This window comes from Haemaphysalis longicornis, unplaced genomic scaffold (assembly GCF_048455015.1).
Source record: "Haemaphysalis longicornis isolate Haplotype H1 unplaced genomic scaffold, Haemaphysalis longicornis Haplotype H1 scaffold_9, whole genome shotgun sequence".
NCBI classification, from domain to species: Eukaryota; Metazoa; Arthropoda; class Arachnida; order Ixodida; family Ixodidae; genus Haemaphysalis; species Haemaphysalis longicornis.
The window spans coordinates 88,790,863-88,810,440 of NW_027526460.1; the positions used below are offsets into that span (position 1 = coordinate 88,790,863).

The following is a 19,578-nucleotide window of genomic DNA, read 5'->3' on the forward strand; positions in this document are numbered from 1 at the left end:
ATAACCACTTGGAGCACCATCAAGATGCTCTCAGCACTATTATAACCACCAGGGAGCGGATAACTTAGCCTTGGTGAAACGCGTCCCGAAAACGTTTGTCGTCGGTGGACGCTGTTACGATTTCCGCTCCCGTTATTTGACAACCACTGCAGGTATGTGGTCATAATACGTTCCTCTCCCTCAGCGTAGCTGGAAGCTGTTCCAAAATGGTCACATCTGGGCAAGGCACTCAGCAACGCACCACGCCGCCCGTGGAGGAGACGGAGCACAGCAACCCCGAGGAGGACTTGTCGGCCATCATTGGCAAGACCGGGCCCTTCCAGTGGACGATGCTCCTGTACACCGCATACGGGACGACAGTGTTCGCCATGCACGCCGTCATCTACGCCATCATCACTCCGAGGGGCGTGCCCCATTGGTGCCAGCTACCCGCGCCACCCGCGAACACGACCGCTACGGCGTGGAAGGAGCTGAACATCCCCCGGACTACCCAAGACTCGTTCAGTGGCTGCCTAGTCTACGCGGAGCCAGTGCGCCAGGCTCCCCCATGGAACGACAACGGGACGCTGGAAACCATTCCTTGCGCGGCCAGGAATTTCAACGAATCTTACGGCCGCCTCACCATCATCGAGGAGGTGAGTCAAGTGCGTCAAAGGATACATTGATTTGCTCCATGGATTTGCATAAAAGATATATTTCCGGACACACGTATGGAAATTACTGTGCTCTAATTTGTGGGCTGGCGAGCAAACGCCTTTTGCCCCACCAGGATTCTTATTCGATATATCAGTGGCGCATACAGAAATATTTCTCGTGGTTTATTATACCTTGCCGTCAATATAAATATATAGTATGCGGGCAAGCAATATCTTATTTTGTTGTGCTATTCTATTCTCGTTTTCACGTTTAAATTTGTAGATTCAGTGCGGAAATAGCATGGGCGGAAAAAGACTTAAAGGAGGGGGCATGCACCGCATAAAATGTTGGATCTAGAAACCGAAACCGAAACACGCACCCTGGCTACGCCCTTACACACACGCACACGCACACGCACGCACGCACGCACGCACGCACACACACACACACACACACACACACACACACACACACACACACACACACGCACACGCACACGCACACGCACACACGCATACACACGCGCGCGCACACACACACACACACATTGCAAGGCCGATGGTACGCGAAGACAGACGAGTACGCGCAAACCGCTTTATTCGCAGGCCGAGCTGCCAGGCAGCAAGATGGCGACCGAACAAGGTTACCGATGATGATAGTTCGAGAAGGTAAAAGAATCGGTGATGATGATTATATACGTGCACAGATGAAGAAGCCGTGGCCGCAACCGGGCGCCAGTGATGATTGCATCCCACTGGGACATTGCATTCAGCGCTCCGAACTTCCACAAACGAGGCCTCCACTGGTCTCACAGTATTTTCCCCCCCGGGGCGAGAGCGGCCGCCTGGTCGCGTTTTACTGCGGATTACGCCGGTGGAACGCCTTGAGGCGGGAAACGTGGACAATCTCCGTGCCACGATGACGGCGGTCCGAACTTCCACAAATGGGGGTGACGCGATAGTTCACAGGAGAGGTAGACTCAAGAACCTTGTAAGGACCAAGAAACCGGTGTAGGAATTTTTCGCAGAGGCCTGGAGAGCGAACCGGTGTCCAGACCAAGACTTCGTCACCAGGTCGGAAAGAAACGGACCGGCGAACAGCGTCGTAGCGTTCTTTGCGGTCTTGTTGGCTTGCTTCTGTGCATGCGAGCAAGTCGCCGACAGTGGTCGATCCGAGACACGAATTGTTCCGGAAACGATGCAGAAGCGGACACAGGAGCAGTAAAGAAACAGGTATCAAGCACGTGCGATGGATGACGGCCGTAGACAAGGTAGAAAGGCGCGTACCCTGTAGTGCTCTGAACGCCCAGTGCTTTGAAAGGTGACTGAAGGTAATATAGTGTCCCAATTTCTGTGGTCAGGGCGTATGTACATTGATATCATGTCAGAGAGCGTGCGGTGAAAACGTTCGGTGAGCCCGTTCGTTTGTGGACGGTAGCTTGACGTCATTTTGTGCGAGGTATTAGAGGCACGAAGTACTTTGGCAAGGATCTCAGATAGAAACATCTTGCCGCGGTCACTTAACAGTACGCAAGGGGCTCCATGTCGTAGCAGGATGTGTCGCAAAAAGAAGGCAGCGACATCGCCAGCGCTAGCCGAGGGAAGTGGCGCTGTCTCCGCGTAGCGAGTCAAGTGATCAACGGCCGTGACGATCCAGCGGTGACCAGTGGACGTCGTCGGTAAGGGCCCACACAAATCAATACCGACCACTTCAAACGGAGTAGTTGGACACGGAACAGGCTGGAGGAGACCGACAGGGGGTGCCGTGAATCGTTTGCGGTGCTGACAAGGTGAACAGGATGCCACGTATTTCACCACACTGGTCGAGAGTCCTGGCCAAAAGAAGCGACCTCGAATGCGGTCGTACGTTTTTGGAAAGCCAAGGTGGCCGGTGGTGGCGTCGTCACGAAAAGCTTGCAAGACGCGACTCCGGAGAGAACGAGGCACAACTGGGACCCATGTGGCGCCATTTGGGTGGTGGTTTCTGCGATACAGTGCACCGTCTATGAGCTGGAACTGCCGCAGTTGGCGACGTAGGCGGCTATTCGGTGGACGTGTCGAACCAGCGAGCCGATCCATTATTTTCTGGCAGTAACTGTCTGCTCGTTGATGATCGACCAAGTCGCGGCGGTCGTCAGCCGGTGCATAGTCGACAGGTGCAACTGATAATGACGGTGTATGAGAAAGTGACGCCATGTCGTTTGAAGACGGCATCAGCGGGCACCGCGAGAGTGCGTCTGCGTCTATATGCTTGAGTCCGGACTTGTAGGTAACCGTAAAGTCGTACTCTTGCAATCGCAGAATCCAGCGTCCCAGGCGTCCCGACAAGTTTTTCAATGAAGACAGCCAGCACAGAGCGTGATGATCTGTGACGACGGTGAAATGTCGGCCGTAGAGATATGGCCGCAACTTTTGCACAGACCACACAACGGCCAGGCACTCCTGTTCCGTTATCGTATAATTCTTCTCCGCTCGTGTTAGAGAGCGGCTGGCTTAAGCAACCACCCTCTCGCGGTGGTGAGCATCGCGCTGCAACTGAACGGCGCCAATAATATGCCCACTAGCGTCGGTGTGAAGGATGGCCGGTCTCGATTCATCAAAGTGGCATAATAGAGGTGCGGAAGTATGCTCTTGCTTGAGGTCTTGGAAGGCCTTTTCGCAGCCATCACTCCAGTCGAAGGGGGTATCAGAATTTAATAGCTGGTTCAGAGGTGCAGCGAGAGTAGCGAAATTGCGGACAAAACGGCGAAAATAGGACGCCAGGCCGAGAAAACTACGCAGCGCTTTTTGTTGCTGAGGTCGAGGAAAATTGGCTACAGCAGAAATTTTGTCTGGGTCGGGGCGTATGCTATCTTTACTGACGACGTGACCAAGAACCTTTATCGATTTGCTAGCAAAACGACATTTCTTGGTGTTCAGAGTCAGACCAACCTTTGCCAGGCAAGTCAACACCTCGTCCAGACGCTGCAGATGTTCCGCAAAACTTGACGAAAAGATGACGATGTCGTCAAGGTAACACAGGCATGTTTTCCATTTAAGGCCGCGAAGGACCGTATCTATCATGCGCTCGAATGTGGCTGGGGCGTTGCATAAGGCAAAAGGCATTACGTTAAATTCATACAAGCCGTCTGGAGTCGCAAACGCCGTTTTCTCTTTGTCAGACTCGCGCATGGGGATCTGCCAGTAGCCAGATCGCAGGTCCAGACTAGAGAAATATTCAGCCCCTTGTAGACGGTCCAGCGCGTCATCTATGCGCGGCATCGGATACACATCCTTCCGGGTAATCCTATTCAAAGCCCGATAGTCCACGCAATAGTGTGCGGAACAGTCTTTTTTTCTCACGAGAACAACAGGAGAAGACCACGGGCTCGAGGAAGGTCGAATAACGTTTCGTTGAAGCATGTCCTCGACGTTTTCTTCGATGACTTTCCGTTCCGACGACGACACACGGTACGGGCGACGGCGAACAATGTGAGTCCCATCTGTCTCAATACGATGCTCTGCCACAGACGTCTGTCCAAGGTTGGTGGAGATGCAGTCAAATAAGTTTTTGTGTTTTTCGAGCAGCTCAAGTAGGAGTCTCGTTTCGAACGCCGTGAGGTCTTCGCTAATCATGGTTGCCAGGGTGGGACGTGAGGGGCCGGAATCTGAAGACAGGGGAGCGGAAGACACACAGCAGAGGGGAACCAGAGACAGACTGCCATCAGCCACAACGGAAGCGAGCGTGGTGCCTTCAGGGAGGAGTATCGTCTCAGAAGTGATATTTGTAGCGACGAGCGGCGCAGACCCACGTGCAAAACGGACAAAGCAGGTCGCGATAATGATTCCTTGGGGAATAAAATGCGCAGACGGAACGATTAACGCATCAACATCACGAATTTGGGTTGAGTGAACTGAAAGGACTGTATCGTGGCCCGGGGATAAAACGTAATCGGCACTTGCTGTCAAATTCAGTTGTGGCTTTTCTTCCAGAATGTTGTCCTCCGTATCTGCGAGTTCAATTTGCAGTTGCTGGCACGAAATGACAGCGGATGCGGATGACAAGAAGTCCCAGCCCAAGATAAGGTGATGCGCACACGGTGACAACACTGCTCACTCAACGTGATGACGAAGTTGACCGACTGAAATTCGTACCGTGCACTGTCCGGATGGCTTGATCGTGCTGCTATTGACGCCATGCAAAGAAGGTCCACTGTAGGGTGTTCCAACCTTGCGTAGTCGTGCACAGAATTCCATACTTATCACCGAAATACTGGCACCAGTGGCAATAAGGGCATCTACACAAACACCTTCGACCAAAACTGACAACATGTTCGATGAACACTCCGGAGGCATTGCAAGTTTCCCACGTGATGCAGTTTCCCCTCCCAAAACTGCATTAACTAGTTTTCCGAGTGCTGGTCGGTGACGTAGGTCGCAGGCCGAAGGGGCGACAGCGCCCGACGGCCTGGCGATGGTGAGCGGCGTCGCGTATCGCGCAGCCTACGAGAAAGGTCGGTTGGTGGCTCAAGTGGCGATGGTGAACGGGGTGAGAAACACGGGTGCGTACGCTGCACGTAGTCGAAGTAATTCGGGCGTACATAATCGCGTTCGTAGGCTGCGTAGCCGCGTCGTTCGTCACGTTGGCGCCTTCGACAAAATCGGGAGATGTGGCCCCGGATGCAGACTGGCCGGCCAACGTTGGGGTAGTGGTGTGGCGGGAAATAAGTCGGCGTGGTTTGCAACCGAGGCATGGCGGCCACATAGCCTGGCGGGGCCTGTGTCGTAATGGGATTGAGCGGTAGAGGATGCCGACCAGCCACATCCGAGTAAGATGGCGTTGCCACAGAAACACGTTGGGTGGGAGGCGGAAGTACGGGCATAGCCGCGAGCTCCTCCTTAACGATATACCGTAGGCCAGGCACAGAAGGAGCTTCGCAGACACAGTGTGCGCTCTGGGAAATATTGGCGTGCATCTCCTCGCGAATTATAGAGCGTATCAACGCACGCAGGTCTTCATTTCCCAGATGGTGGGTAGGAGCCGTGTCTTGACGAAGGCGGATGGAGTGTAGTTCGTCGAGACGCTTACAAGTGGAGATCACCTCCGACACGGTTGTGGGGTTCTGCGTTGCCAGTGTGGTGAACACGAACTCACCGATTCCTTTCAGAACGTGGCGTACACGGTCAGCTTCCGGCATGTTATTGTCGGCGCGACGACACAGCGCCAGAACGTCCTCGATGTATGAGGTGTACGTTTCATGCGCATGTTGCACACGGGTCTCGAGTTTCTTTTTCGCGCTGTCGCTCCGAGCTTTAGAAGAGCCGAAAATCCGGCGGAACTAAGCAACGAAATCGGCCCAGTCGGTGATGGTATGCCGGTTATTTAGATACCACGTCTCGGCAACCTTGGTCAGGGAGAACGAAACATTTTGCCGCTTGAGGTTATCGTCCCAGCGGTTGAATGCGCTCATCCTGTCTTAGTGTCCAGCCACTCGTCGGCATCATCGTCACGATGGCCAGCGAAGAAAGGAGGGTCACGCTTGGGGCTGGTTATGATGCACTGGGGGGTTGTTGGAGCCGTGGCGTTCGCCGATTCCAGCATCATCGCTGTAGTTTCCGGCATTAGGCGGCGACCCGAGCGGAGCTCCAGTGGGCCAGCTTGAGAGGTGGATTACGGGATCGAAACGCACCTTCCACCACTTGTAAGGCCGATGGTAGGCGAAGACAGACCAGTACGCGCAAACCGCTTTATTCGCAGGCCGAGCTGCCAGGCAGCAAGATGGCGACCGAACCAGGTTACCGATGATGATAGTTCGAGAAAGTAAAAGAATCGGTGATGATGAGTATATACAGACATGAAGAAGCCGTGGCCGCAACCGGGCGCCAGTGATGATTGCATTCCACTGGGACATTGCATTCAGCGCTCCGAACTTCCAGAAACGAGGCTACCACTGGTCTCACATTAGATTATATATATATATATATATATATATATATATATATATATATATATATATATATAGAGAGAGAGAGAGAGAGAGAGCGTTGACGTGAAATCGAATTTCATTACACAACACTCTAATTAGGTATTCCTTCTCCTTAAACGAAGCATCTTGGATGCTCCGGGAAAAAATTAAAGCCGTTCCACTCAACGTGAAAGCTGTCGTAAATGCAGAGCAGTGATTCGCCATAACGGCCTGTGGCACCGTTATCCGCTTACTGCTACTGCCCATCACGCTCTTCGCCTCCCTGTTTCACTTCTCTCTTGATGAATTGAACGGAGGTTGGTCCAAAGCAGTTCAAATTTCCCGCCTTCGCAGTGCTCGCGCCCCCCCTGCCTGGAACGAACAGCGCGAGCGGTTCTCGCACGTGCCGGCACCTTACTGCGCAGTCCACAACGCGTTGTTTTTGTCGGTCCCATCTCCCCGCGAGGGGGTTTCGAGTAAATGCGTCGCATAGGGGGCGGGCGTATTGCGTTAACGTTTAGTGTTTGGGGAGTTGGTGGTAGTGAATGCGTTGTATCAGCAGCTTCTTGACGTAGTTTGAATGAGTCAAGGATATAAGGCGCGTTCGTAGCCTCCCATTCTGTGTCGGCTTTGTGGCGCAGTGGGTAGAGCACCATCTACATTGCGTTCCGCCCGCAGGGTCGAGGGATCGAAACCAGGCGCCGGATAGTATTTTTTTTATATAGTGTAGGGGGATGCGGACAACGATGGTGCGGACTACGACCGACGTCAACGCGAGTGGCATCGTCAGTTAATGCTCTGCATTTAAAAAAACTACTGGCGTCTTCCGAATCTCGAAACAGCGCGATGTCCGCGTCCCTCCGTTTGTCCTGTTGTAGTGCGCTGTGCTTCAAGAATGTAAATCACGTGTTAGCACTAATTCGTCCCGCTACATAGCTACAGTAATCGAAATGAGGGAAAATGAATCTATACATGATGAACACCAGGTGAGAAACATGCATGCGAGTTCGGTGTTCGGTTCAGATAGCCCTTTTGCCATTTGGTCTAATACAATCTTAGTTAACCGCACAAAACGATCCTTTCTAGAGGGATCAAAGCCGACACTGTTACCATGTGAGCTGCGACTGCGTCAAACTATTATATGTGACTTGTAAGCAGCTACCCAGAGATCGAGGAGGGTGGGCTGTCGTCGAAGAACACACTTGAAAGAAAGCTGGCAGTGAATAACCGTTCGTAACTGTAAATACTACTTAACTGTAAAGATGTTAATCACGTTGGAAAGGATGTCAACCCGGCCACTTAAGCAGGTCTCGTTTGCTCTATCCCTGGTGTTATTTGTTTTGCATGTATGTAAGATACGAGGTGAGAGAGGCTTCATAAAACTCTTCCCAATGAGCCGTACGGGGAGCTTCGCTGACAAAAAAGGATATGAGGAAGCAGTGGCGGCCAACCTTTCGAGCGGGCAGCGTAAGGTGTCACTCCGAGCCTAACGGCCGATGCATTTACTTGCGTCTCTCCGTCATTCGCGCACACGAGTCTACTTTATTAAAAACCGTAGTCGAAACTATATCTGTCTGTTCGCGGGTTTCACGCGTAGCAGTTGAACATGCACATTACTGATTGCGAGGTAAAATGGAATACCTGAAAGAGCATCTGAGTATTGGCCGAAGAAAAATCAAGGGAGAATAATTCCGCTACCATTGCTCTACCATTACAGTTACCAGTAATTGTACCGTTAGAGTATGGTGGCAGGTGAGTGGTGTATTCTCTCAAGCGAACATACTACTGTTCTATGCGGCTCTCACGTTGGGCTGAGCAGGATGACAGGCGAATGTCTGCTTTGCAAACAGGAATCCTGATTATCCTTATCCTTTGAATAGACAACATATCAGGAAACCTGTGACAAAAACGAGCCTCAAGAGATGCAATGCCATGCAATTCATCGCTGTCCATTCAACTGCCACACATTCGTTAACGGAGAGCTCTTCGTTGCTCTCTTAACTGGGGTACCAAGAATGAGAGAGGGGGATTATTGACCGGTTATTGCTAGCGAAAATCCCTAATACCTTTGCTGGGAGGGTGTCATCGCGAGGGTATTGAGGGTGTGGTCAAATAATGATGACGGCGATAGCGATTCAGTAAGGTACAATAGCCGTCATAAACGGAAACCCTTGGAGCAACGTAGACGTCATGTCCTGCGATGTCACTGGAGGAGGTACGCTCCGTAATGATGGTGGAAATTTTACCCTGGACCACGCGGCGGGACAACACACGAAAATTTGTAAATATGGGTTTCCGAAGAAAGTTAATTTTCATCCTGACTGCTGAATGCTCTTCTTCCAGTGGGACCTGGTCTGCGACAGGGAATGGTTGTATGATTTCCTGAGCGGCGCATTCCTCCTGGGATCTTTATTTGGGCTGGCAATATCTGGACTTCTTGCTGACAGGTGAGCCCTTCCAAATCCCTGCGAATTCAGTTAAGATAGCTTCTGTGGCTGTGTGTTTATGGTGTTGACACTTTTGAATTCATGCCGGGCTCAATTTGGACGTAGAAATACGCCAAACAGAAATAATGAGTGGTATCGAATATCCCCGTTTGTTGGCGTGAAATAAATTATACATGGTCGAAACAGGCACCGTTATGAAGTTTTCAATTAGAATGAGATCGTGTACTTCTCTGTCCAGAAAGTTCTTCCTTCGGCACTTTATGTTATACATGGTGTCCCAGCTATCATGCACCAAGATTTTAAAAAAGATCAATGGAGTTACTCGAAGAAAACCGAGTGCATAATGTTTGCAGTACTATGAAGAAGCGGACAGTATTTTTTTTCGTTACTGAGAGTTAATTATAATTTGTAATTATTTATCTAACTAGAGAATTACTAACCTAATCACTGAAGTGTCAATGAGGAACTTGTAGGTACCCACGTGGGGCATCTAACTGCGGCATTTTCAGCGACTAATTGCGTACTCATTTCTTCTGACTGATAAAGAAAACCCGCGAAATACGAAAAATGCCACTTGACAGCGCTCCTGCGCGCATCATAAAGCAATGCCCTCAAAGAGGCTGCCTCTGAGTTACCCAGAATGAAATAAAAAAAGTAAGAAAGAAGAAATGCGACCGAGTTGGTGCCTTATTTGCCACACGCGCCCCACGAAACTTGCTGCTGCTGCTCCGTCAATGCATGCCATTATCAAGGTGATGCGCTGTCTCTTCGGGCGGGTGACCGGAGGATCAGTTGGTTTTAATCAACTTATTTGGGGGCGCTGCTTTACGATGCGCGCGGGAGCGCCGTCACGTGGTATTTTTCGTATTTCGCGGGTTTTCTTTATGAGTCAGAAGAAATGAGTACGCAATTAGTTCGTCGCTGAAAATACCGCAGTTAGATGCCCTTCGTAGGTACCTACAAGTGCCTCATTGACACTTTAGTGATTAGGACAGTAATTCTGGAGTTAGATAATTAATTATAAATTATTAATTAACTCTCATTACGAAAATATTACTGTCCGCTTCCCCACAGTACGGCAAACATTATGCACTCGGTTTTCTTAGAGTAACGCCATTGCTCTTTTTTTAAATATTGGTGCATGATAGCTGGGACACCCTGTATAACCGAGCTCTTACGAAATGCCCTCACATCTTGTTAGGAACATAAGGTCAGGTAAATTTCATCAGTTGCCGACTAAGAAGGGTTGGTTCTTGGGAGAGTGGTTCCTCAACCCTTGGCCGTCAGGCGTTAGCCCGGAGTCCGTGGGGACTGTCGGTGTCCTTTGCCAGTTTGATGACTGGTTCTTGTACTAATGCCTCTGCGCTGAACAAAACGCAGAAAACTAAACCTATGCAATATGCAACCGGGTGCATAAAGCACCACGTATGGTACCTATGTATTTGTATCGTGCGCTATTCTTTAAGCTACGAATTGTAACAATAAAATTTAAAGCTTTTGACCAGGCGTTCATTAAGAAATTTGTTCCCGGAAATCCTTGGATAGGTTAGCAGATGCTAGGTGTGGTCAGGTTAGGTTAGCTTAGGTCAGGTTAGGTTACGTTTAAGTTAGGTTAGGTTAGGTACGGTTTGGTTGGGTTAGGTTAGGGGAGGTTGGGTTCGCTTAGGTTAGTTTAGGTCAATTTTTTCTTCCATCGGCAATTTAAAATGCTTTAAACCAAGCTCCACTGAACAACTTGAGTGTCGGTGCTCTGTCGACAGCTTGTGCAGCTTGTGCCTGTCCCCCCCCCCCCCCCCTTCCTCTCACACTCTGTACGTTAGGTTGGAGGACGTGAAGGGCGACTTGAAGTACAGGAAGAAACAGGGAAAGAGAATCAAGAGATGAAGGCGCCTCTTCGTTTCCACTTTTCGCTGAATGCCCATGACGCTACCTCGTCAGATCGCCAGCTTATTTTCCATAGCGAAGCCCTCGCGAGATGGTTGGCTGGCCCGCAAAAAATTCACCTGATGGCCAGCAAGATGAGGGGCTAAGTGGATGCTGCAATGCAGGCAAGCGAAATAAATTAACCAACGTTTGATAGCCGATGGTACAGCCTGGCAATGAGCCGTGCCGTGCTGGAGAGCTACGCGTTATAGGTCGACCGGGAGGTGGCCCTGTCGGTGTGCCCTTTGTGTAGTCGCGTTTCGCACGCTCGTTTACAACTAACCTTCTTTAACAAGTACTTTATGCTTGTAAGCATACTCATTATTGATCGGACACATCAAAAATACACTTGACGACGCTAGAACTTAGCCTGCGAGTTCGTTGTCCATGCGAAAACGTTTTAGCTACAGAATCTGAGCTGACTTCCTTACAAAATGAGCAGCTTTCTGACCTACGAGTTTCTGAAAGCGTCTGTGCACTACATTTATGTAATCTTGCTTCAGTTGGTCCCCTGTAGCGAAATAAAGCAACGTTACGAGTCCTGTCAATCAGGCATCCATGGAAAACCGCAGTTGAAGCAGATAATTCGTTCCGCAGTTGCACCACTAGTCGCGAGCATTGTGCATGCATTGCTCGTCAGACTACACCGTACCAGGTTTAAACGCGAGGGAATGCACGCAAGCCGATTTTAAGTATTTATGCGAAAAAATATCGCACCGCAGCGCTATTAGAAGAGGCAGGAACGCCGCAAAAGGCAGCAGTGGGATACAACTTCGCAAATACACATTATGACTCCTGTGATTTAGGCCATATCCGCACACCTCCTTTGACAGCCTCGTTTTATCCGACCGACATATGTCTCTGAATGATGTATTTTTATGGCATTCCCTTTGTACAGGGGCGATGGCGTGCGTAATATCAGCGTGGAAGCCAACGCATGGAAGTTTAAGCATCGTGTAATAGGAACTATGCATCTGCGCTCGAAATCAACCACAGATGTTGTACCAGCAGAAGAGAAAATTGTTTGCACGTTGTTCAGCTGGTACAGGAAAAATGTCGGCGTAAAAATTGGCGCACCCTTCTTTAAATGTTACAACCGTGTAACCGCTACGAAATTTCACAGTCAAACGTTTATCGTCCATCAGCGTCTTAAATAACAAAGAATAGTGAGTGCGAGGCCTTTAGGTGTAAAAAATACAACGAAAACAAGCCTGTCTTATAACCATGGACTTACTTATCGACGTTATACCTGTTCTGCGGCTGCGCACATGGACCACTGCCAGCACGCACTGTCCTTCAAACATGCCATCAAGTAAAACTTACTTTTCTTTTTACCACAGGGTTGGAAGGAGGCCCGTGGTGTGCGTCTGTGTTGTGCTTCTGGAGGCAGTTGGCCTGTCCGTTCCCAGCGCGAACAGCTTCGCCCTCTTCGCCACGCTGCGCTTCTTCGAGGGTGCCTTCGTCTCGGCCACGTCCTACACCGCATACGTATTGCGTAAGTGGGCCGCACTCTCCCTCCGGCTTCCACGGCGCTCACAGGGCACTCACATGATCGGAGTGCCCTGCATCACACTCATTTTTATGGCAAACACGTAGCAAATAAGGATTTGTAATCTTTTGAGAAGCTTTGGTAGAAAGCATTTGGTAGCTTTGGTAGCTACTTAACTTTTTTGTCTATGGTTTCTGACCCTCATGCCACTTAGGAGCCAAGCTGATGTAAGATCGATCCCTTCGTTTTCGCTTGCCATGGCCTACACAAGAGAGTAGCCGTGTATCTGATCAATTCGATGCAAATGTCAACAAAACACGAAAGTCGTCTTTCGTCACTGCCCCGTAAATGCCTTTATTATCTCAGCCGCCCATCTGTTATAATGTTCCTCTCCAGTTTCGCTTCTCCCACAATAAACACGGAAGGGCGGATTAGGATTTCGCCAGGATTATACTAGGAATATCGCTCAAGCCACCAAGTTAGACAAATAGTAGCATGCCCTGCTTCACTTTCCGCTTTGTCTAAGTAAGTGCTATAGACCGGAGGTAATAAGAAGCATTCCGAACAGCTACCAATGCCGCGCGTTACGAAGCACAGCACAAGATTTAACTTTTGCACGACAGCACAGCTGCTCACCCACCCACAGTTACTTGGTACAGCTGGCAGACTACATTTCCATTCGCGGACAGCATAGTAGACAGCTTACGAAGCAGTCAAATTAGGCACTACATTATGGCGAAGAGTGCCACAAAAGTCATTGAAAATCATTTTAACCATCATTGAAAGGCTGCTCCTCTGTAATTTCGCGTTTGGTGCTATTATGCGTTATGCGATTGACCAAAAGGTTAGAGTCGTACAATGTACGAGACGCTGAAAACTGACACAGTGCTATTATTTCAGGGAACCACATGTGAAACCGCGTTGACGGTGGTACTACATGCGCAGGAGCCAAAAATACTTTCCTTTATTCAGTATATTCATGTTCTCTTCCGCCATCTTGAAATCTATGGTTGGACGGAAGCCCGACTGGTCGGGCTGGATCGTGATACAACGAGGAATAAAAACACAGACCACCCAAACAATATTTTTGTTCGTCTGTGTTTTCATTCCCCGTTGCTTCAGCCATATTCCACGATTCCTATGGGGAAACTGATAAAGAAATCTACGGAGGTTCTCAACTTCCTCGCTGCGTATTTCAATTAGCAGGGAACACAAGATACAAGTGGCGCTCATTAAAAATACTGCGCTGCCCCGATAAGAGCGACGCCCGCTTTATCCCACGCTTAAAACAAATAATTGAGATAATAATGAAAACAGCTGAAACAGAGGCGACTTCCCAGCCGATTTCCGGCGATTTCTATATGACGTCAGAGAATCTGGTTATGCGATTGGCGGACGCGGACCTAAGCCAACGCCATGGAACATGACTACGTAATTTTAGTGGGCCCTCTATGGTTCTGGTTGATCGTATAGGCTAAAGGGCAAAGTATATCGTTAACACCCATGAATATGTTCTAGTGCGGCCCATATTACGGCGCTTTCGTTACATATTACGTCACTGTAGGCCAAAATTTTAAAGTTTTATTCGAAATTACTCGCGTTTTTTTTTTTTTTGTATGAGAGCTGTTTGGTGGGTGGCGTGAAGCTGAGTATGAGTTACCCAATTCCAGCTCGTTTAAATTGAACAAGATTGTGTTGTCTTCACTGCACATTTAAACGTCTAACAGTGAACCTCAACGCCCCTCAAGTATTCTAAACTGGCATACAATCTAGGCTACGAAGGAGCGTACGAACAGTCTAAGAAGATAGCCAAAGAAACAGAAGACACGTCACAAAATGCATCTTTAAGGAAATCTTTGGCTTCCTACCACTTGTAGAAACAAGGCGATCAGCATCGAATTAGTCGCGCTCACATACCATGTCCGTCTATCCTTGCAGTGGTGGAAGTGGTCGAGCTTTCCAAAAGGGCCTTGTACGGAACGTTCTCGCTGTGCGGCTTCAACATCGGCATTCTAATAGCCAGCGTATTGGTGCACATGGCAAACGACTGGCGCATGGTCCAACTCGCTACCATGATTACAAGCACAGGTCTCCTCGTGGGCTTCGGGTCAGTGCGTTTACACTTCTTTTTCTTGTGGCTTGGCCTCGACAATCCTGAATGTTAGCAGCTGAAGCAGTGCGGAGAGACAGAGAGACATGTGATTAACCACGCGGATAATGAACGTATTATTCTCATCAAGAAACAACCGAAATAAAACTACGACTGAAGAAGCCACACTCACACGGTGTGCTGTTTTTCGTCGTCGCGCATTTCCTCGCCGTGTCTTGCTCAGATATGTACCAACTGGCCTGCCTACGCTGAGTGCACGATCATTTTTTGCGCTATTCTCAGCTTTTATAAAATTAGGCACGATTGGTCTCGGTCATGCGCGTCAACGAGGTCCCCGCAGGAAGGTTGCCGTTTTGAACGTTTTGACATACGTTTTACTTCCGTAGTCCTCTCCATTTAAATTCACGTATTCACCAACATCCAAGGTAATTCGATTCCGCACCTCGCGGAAATTATAAAATGAGCCGCATGTACTTCTCAAACCATGCATTGTTAAAAGATAGTATTGTTGCACCGCAAAAAAATATGACTGTATTATGGTATAAATATTCCCTTCTTCGCTGTTAGTTCAGAATGTCCACTGTTGGAATTGGCCACGGAGTCCGAACAAGACAGGTGTGGAACAACGCTTTCTAGAGAGACCAGGTAACGTCACGGGCACAGGGTGCAGGCTAAGCTAGCGGCAGCTGTCGCGGGAGAAGAAACCGCGGTGCCTCCGCCACGCCCAGATTCGACTGTCCTCCTCCCGCGTGGGAGGGGGAGAGTCGAATCCCGCCGTTCCTCCGCAATCCGCATTTCAGTGCGCAGCCGCGGACTGAGGTGTGGGTGCTATCATTTTCTGAAAGCGTCTGTGCACTACATTTACGTAATCTTGCTTCAGTTGGTCCCCTGTAGCGAACTAAAGCAACATTACGAGACCTGTGAATCAGGCATCCATGGAAAATAGCAGTTGAAGCAGATAATTTGTTCCGCAGTTGCACCCCTAGTCGAGGGCGTTGTGCATGCATTGCTCATTAGACTACACCGTACCAGTTTTAAACGCGAGGGAATGCACGCAAGCCGATTTTAAGTATTTATGCGGAAGAATATCGCACCGCAGCGCTATTAGAAGAGGCAGGAACGCCGCGAAAGGCGTTCATCAGGCGCCCATCAGGCGCAGCTACCCTCTGCTACAGTGAACTAGAATATCTACCTCTACTTAGCCGTCGTAGCTGCGAAGCGTTGTATTCCGCGCTGGATTTCAGTGTGACATTATCATGTCGCTCGCCATCGCGTGCCGCTTTAAGCGTTTCGCCTCCTTAATATCCTCGTCATCCTTAATATCCTCGCCGCCTCGTCACGAAATGAGTTCGTACTGCAAGATTAACAGACCTATTTCGCGTCGGTGGAGGGAAAGAACTATCACAACATGATTCATTTCCTTAGCACCGACATCAATAAATTGTGTCACTAAAGTGGAACGCCGCATAATTTGTAAGACTCGGCACACCTACATCAGGCCTTCGGACTTCCGAGTACCGCTTGCGAGAAACAGGCAAATACAGAGCAGTACAGAAGGAAGCAAGTTAGGAACGGAACAAAACGCGTTCGACTTGTTCCGTTCTTCCCTTTGTCGTCGTTTTATTGCGCTGTAATTATGTGTCATGGATTACCAAAAGCCCATTTTTCTGCGAATCTTAGGGCACAGCTGCTGTTACCCTTGATTCTCCTTGATCAGCCTTGCAATGCGGCAGCATTTCTACGAAAAGAGGCTCCTTATTATTAGATGCGAAGCATCTCATGGTCGGGGCTATGTCCCTCCCTTGTGGTTTTCATTGCCGCTTAGGCTCATTGAATTGCACCGCCAGTGCAAAACAAAAAATAAAATTGGCCGCGTATCTGCTCCTTTCGTTGCAAATGTCGTCAAAAGACGATAGTCTTTGTAGATATTTGCAGAGGAAATGCCCCCCCTTTGCTTTCCCGCTCACCTCTCATGTTGTACCTGTACCGTCGCGCTCATTCCAAGGTAAACACACTAAAGGTTTGCGCAAGGCGATTTGAATTTACCGCGTTCCACTGCTACAGGCCGGGTTCCTCGATGTCAGCGCTGCAGTACGGCGGAGACGCGCGTGAATCGAGGCGGCCGACTTGTAGGTTCATAGAGCCGCGTGGCCGTGCTCCACGTGCGTTGCAAGCAGAACGTGGAACCTAGCTAGTGGAACTTTTCGTTGCTGTTGCCGCGTGATTTTTCATATGCCGCCAGAAGGCGGCGGTTTTCTGCAGTATATGTAGAATATCATTTGCTATCGCAAAACCAAGCACCCATGAATTTTTTTAATAAAAGAACACTGTAAATATCTCTTGTGCACTAATTTCTTGTCTTATATTTGCGTAATGCTTTGTTTTTGTTCAACAAAGTTGACAAGTATGAACATATAAACCGGGCTTAGACGTTTACATGTGGCTGTTAGTATATAAGACTATTCCGCAATATCAATTTTACTTTGGCCGGGTGGCTGAATCGAGTCACAGACAGACAGACGGACAGACAGACATACAGACAGACCAAAATTTCTGGGTTTAAGTAGCCCAAGAAAGACTATCGTCTTTAAAAACCACTGCAATGTTGTATGGACATATTCATCGTACGTATCGTCCCAGGCTGCTGCTGGAGTCCCCGCGCTGGCTCATCACGACGCTGCGCGTGCGCGAGGCCTTGCGGGTTGTGACGCTCATTCTTCGCAAGAACCGCGTTCCGGCCGCCGTGATCGAGAAAGTGCGGAGGAAACTGAAGGTCGAGCCCCTCCAGATGCTGTACCAAAAGGACGAAGAATCGCACGGGCGTCCGACTGAGCCACCCTCACTGCGACAACGCCGAGAACCTGTGAGCAAACCAACGGTTTTGCTAAAGCAGCCGACTCAGTTGCCTGCCATTCGACCTACTTCCAGGAAAAATATTCCTCGGAACGGAGGCGAGAAACACTGTTATACTCGGTTACAACTCAAGAACGGCACCACCTTGTGTAGTGTATCACTCCGCTAAAGCGCCGGACCCGTGACGTCAGTGCGCGCGCGTTTTGAAAGGGCTTTGCTATGAATGCGTGATATCGTCTTCCTTGTCTCATGCAGTTTGTTTGTCGTCACTGGAGTCGTTTATAAGCATATTAAGTACAAAAAATCACGGGAACGGCTCACGCCATGTTCAAAATACTCCCAGTAACGCCCTACTTGCGCCGCGCGTAGAAACATCCGGCTACGGTGATAAGGCACAGCGGCAACTTCCGGTGCCTTTCCTAAGTTGTCACCGAGTATAGTTATGCCAGTGTTTTTTTTTTTTTAGTGTGTGTGGTCCGTACCAGGATACTTCGATACAAACCAGTTGGAAAAATCTGCATAATAATCCGCGCCATGCGAGCACCACTGCTTCGTTGTAGCTGAGGGGCAAGTGTATTGGCGCGGCATCTCGGGGAGAAAAACTAAACTTTGCTAAATACTGCTTTCTTAGTGTTGACCATCTGGGAATGTTTACGTGCGCCTAAATGTCGACATCCGGGCATTTTAGTTTCCGTCAAAAAATGAGCCACCGCGGCCTTAAGCAAGCCCGCGTGCTTGGGCTCAGCAGCACAATGCCGTAGCACTGAGCAAACGCTAGGGTCGGGGAGGTGGGTGGGTATCAGGTTGGTTTTCTACGTTTCCATGGTATTTCTAATAACTAATACTTACTACAATAGTCGCAAGGAATTACGTACTGCTGTAGAGTCACCATAACGCAAACCAGAAGATACCCCATAATTTTGTTTGAATTATCAGAAGTTCTCACATAGAGGACTCGGGGCAACATACCGACTTGTGCTGTAATGAAAGATTCACATGTATTTAATCATACAAGAATCATACAGTATACTGAAATGATATTCACACTTTCAAAATAATTACAGATTATGCACTTTCCCCGCGTGCCATCTCAATTTTTTCTTTCTTTTTCAGCCCACACACGGTTGTTTCGTGCGTGGTTTCGCTGTGACGCGTATATGCAAGTAATCGACTTTCTCTGTGACTTTAAGCGATTTCATGATGCAAATGTGCAGCTAGAAACGGCAAATGCAGCAGATATTTACGGCAAAGACAAGCAGAAAGCTGAATTAGCGGAATTTATGCAGTGCAGCAATTTCAATTTAGCGGCCTAATTGAAAATCATTGCGGGCCAACAAACATTTTGAAATTTATTTGAATTAAGCCAAAGCTTTAATTAACCCAAGTTTGATTTATGGCCAGTCCACTTTACTTCTACCTTCGGTAGACAGATGGTAAGCTAGTTAAATTGAATCAATCTTGCTTGAGCAGCAGGGGACCAACAGCATACCGTCTTTTGGTACATACGGCCTAAGAGAATTTCGTAACTTCTCTATGTTGCGCTTCAAATCATGGCATCAACATAGAGAAGTTGCGAAATTTCTCATAGGCCGCATGTACCAAAAGACGGTATGCTGTTGGTCCCCTGCTGCTCAAGCAAGATTGATTCAAGTTAACTAGCTTACCATCTGTCGACCGAAGGTAGAAATAAAGTGGACTGGCCATAAATTAAACTTGTCTCGTCTACACTGTTCTTCGTCCGTGTGCTTTTGTTGCGCTTCAAATCATGGCATCGATTCACCAACTAGCCCAGCAAGAAGTTCTTCTCTATGTTGAATATCTGTGGTCGATACAGCACCGATAACCACCATGTCTTCCTGAATACCTCACTCAAAAAAGAGGCTGCCCACCGTACGCGAGGTTGTCAGACTCCCCAGCAGGATGATGAAGCGAAGAGATGAGGTGTCGCGCCTTGGCGAAGGTGCAGCGCAAGCCCAGACTCCGGTTATTGAAAGGAAAACTGTGTCGGTCAGAGCCACTTCTATCACGGAACTTTGACTGACCACCACGTATATGTGGGACGTAACACGGCACGTGTCTGAGTGCACGTTCATCACGGTGTGCATTCTTGAAGGAGTGCTGCTTCCCCGCAGCACTCCTGAACGCCAACTTCCACCGGCCAACTAGCAATATCTAT

The 19,578-nt window shown here is 49.0% G+C and overlaps 1 protein-coding gene across 1 annotated transcript in view; it reads left to right on the forward strand.

Moving 5' to 3' along the window:
* Positions 1-206: 206 nt before the first annotated feature.
* Positions 207-19,578, forward strand: part of LOC144153301 (solute carrier family 22 member 7-like) — a 34,786-nt gene continuing 15,414 nt past the window's right edge. The window contains exons 1-5 of the mRNA XM_077684953.1: positions 207-635; positions 8,924-9,027; positions 12,291-12,445; positions 14,378-14,546; positions 17,190-17,412. Of these exons, the coding sequence (XP_077541079.1) occupies positions 207-635; positions 8,924-9,027; positions 12,291-12,445; positions 14,378-14,546; positions 17,190-17,412 (1,080 nt within the window). The remainder of the gene's footprint in view (positions 636-8,923; positions 9,028-12,290; positions 12,446-14,377; positions 14,547-17,189; positions 17,413-19,578) is intronic.